Source organism: Trichinella spiralis, assembly GCF_000181795.1.
Source record: "Trichinella spiralis strain ISS 195 chromosome Unknown Scfld3195, whole genome shotgun sequence".
Taxonomy (NCBI): domain Eukaryota; kingdom Metazoa; phylum Nematoda; class Enoplea; order Trichinellida; family Trichinellidae; genus Trichinella; species Trichinella spiralis.
The window spans coordinates 1-1,943 of NW_003530134.1; the positions used below are offsets into that span (position 1 = coordinate 1).

The 1,943-nt window shown below is 35.0% G+C and overlaps 1 protein-coding gene across 1 annotated transcript; it reads right to left on the minus strand.

Annotated features, from left to right (window-relative positions):
- Positions 1-98: 98 nt before the first annotated feature.
- On the minus strand, positions 99-1,626 carry Tsp_13706 (putative Low-density lipoprotein receptor domain class A). The gene is made up of 7 exons (XM_003368048.1): positions 1,464-1,626; positions 1,117-1,257; positions 917-1,037; positions 735-879; positions 541-655; positions 248-466; positions 99-199 (listed from the first exon to the last, which is right to left on the minus strand). The coding sequence occupies exons 1-7, from the start codon at positions 1,624-1,626 to the stop codon at positions 99-101; spliced, it is 1,005 nt and encodes a 334-aa protein (XP_003368096.1).
- Between the last annotated feature and the right edge of the window lie 317 nt (positions 1,627-1,943).

Here is a 1,943-nt window from a genome sequence, read left to right on the forward strand (position 1 = left end):
TGGTAAAGCGAAAGCAAAAAAGTTCAAATATCCGTCAACAGTGTTAAACTAAATATATATTCCACTGCCAATTTTTCTCATCTCCCATTCTCCACCAGTCATTTCGTGTTGCATGTTTTCAACTGACTGATGCACAATCCATTGCGACAACGGAATTCGTTTGATTTGCATTCTACAATTGTTAGTTCTACCTTTGTTTCTTTTATTTATATATATATTTATTTATTTAAAAAAATGGATAACTAACCACAGTTTAACTCATCGCTGATGTCATTTGCACCGCAGTCGAGATTGCCGTCGCATCGACGAGTGGCATTTATGCAGAGTCGGGTTTGTTCACAAATGAAATTGTCTTCGTCACAAAATTGCATACAATTTGGACCATAATTTGAAATTTCATCACTGCACAGATTCTTTTCACCGATTTCTGTCATTGCCAACGACTTTGAACAAGCGGAAACAACTTCTGAACAAATGAACAGGGAAAAATTTGTCCATTTGAATTTCAGCAACAACTATTGAACAACACCATCTATATACCTTCACAAAATGGCCTACACACTGATACTATGCCGGTGTTTTCCTTGCATGGAGGCTGCAATAGCAAGCAGGCGAAAATTTGCACTTGCCTGTGACATTGCTGTTTGTTCAGTATCTATTGTTGTGGGGTTTTTTTTGAAAAATATTTGATTATTCCTAATGAACATATTGTTGTCGTTGAAAAATATGCTTACTTGGAAAAAGCTCAACGAAGCCAGCACTTCGTATTTGTTTCGATAGCCCAAATGATTCGGGTAGCACGTCTTCTGCCAGCCGAAATCGGTGCAGAATGGTACAAGGTCGAACAATGCTATTACGTGTGAAATGTACCTTTTTGTTCTTTAAAGCATAAATTTAAATTTCAAACACTTCCTACTTACTGATCACTGATGGGGTTGTCTGATTCGGAGTCGATGGGATTGTTGTATTTGTGTTGATCGTCGGTTCAGTGCTGTTGGATTCTGGTGTTGGAACGGGAATAATTGGCTGTTTTATTTCTGCATAATAAATATGTAAATGTGTATAAGAAGAAGAAGAAGAAAGAAAATTTTATTATTTTTTTTTCATAAGAATCACCTTCAACTTGTACACTTTCCACATTTATGCGTGGTATGGTTGTTTGGAATAATGTTTTCAAAAAGTCGACATTCAACTCTTCCAAAGAAGGTTCGTTGATAAATTCCAAAATGAACGTCACATTCACTCCGCTTAAATTATCTCTGCAATTAATTAAAAAAAAAGAACGAATAACGGATGCTATTTGCAAAGAATGGAATTTCTGCTTTGCACTCACGTTCGATTCAGATGCACAACATCAACATCCACAAGATACGGATTGAGTGTTGTATTGACGAAAATTTCCCGGATATGAAAAGAAAATCATTTTGAGAAACACTTGTTTATTTATTTATTTATTTATTTACCATTTCCAAATATAGTAGGGTTGATAGTTCCAATTCCATTTTGGTCGATTCTTCCAGGCTGTTTTCTTGAATGAACGTGCACCAAAATTTTCGTTTCATATTTTCCGTCATTTGTTCTGCACTTGACGAATTTCCTGTCAAGGGATTTGGTTTTGATTTGCATAATTTTTGAAATTTATTGAAAAACAAAATACAACAAAATACCTTCACTGCTGAGAAGGGCGCTCAGAACGATCACCAAAAATAAAAACTACACAAAATGGAAATGATGCAACCGAATTTGTACAAGTTTGCCTCTGAATCGTCGATTGTGCTCAATTTTTCATTGTTCAATTGAAATTCTGTTTACATGTCGCTTAAATGGAAATTGGTTTATTTTGTTTTTTTAAATTTTAATAAGAAAAGTTGAAATGTTTTACCTGGTCCTCGGTGTTCAAGCCGAAACTAGGATGTGCTTGTGAAAGAAGAAGCCAATTTTTT

Excerpts from the sequence above, each read along its gene's own strand:
- Tsp_13706 (XM_003368048.1), bottom strand. The coding sequence starts at position 1,626 with ATGCAAATCAAAACCAAATCCCTTGACAGGAAATTCGTCAAGTGCAGA. Across the intron at positions 880-916 it reads ACCCCATCAGTGATCAGTAA|AACAAAAAGGTACATTTCAC; the intron begins GTAGGAAGTGTT and ends TATGCTTTAAAG. Across the intron at positions 656-734 it reads CTTCGTTGAGCTTTTTCCAA|ATACTGAACAAACAGCAATG; the intron begins GTAAGCATATTT and ends CCACAACAATAG.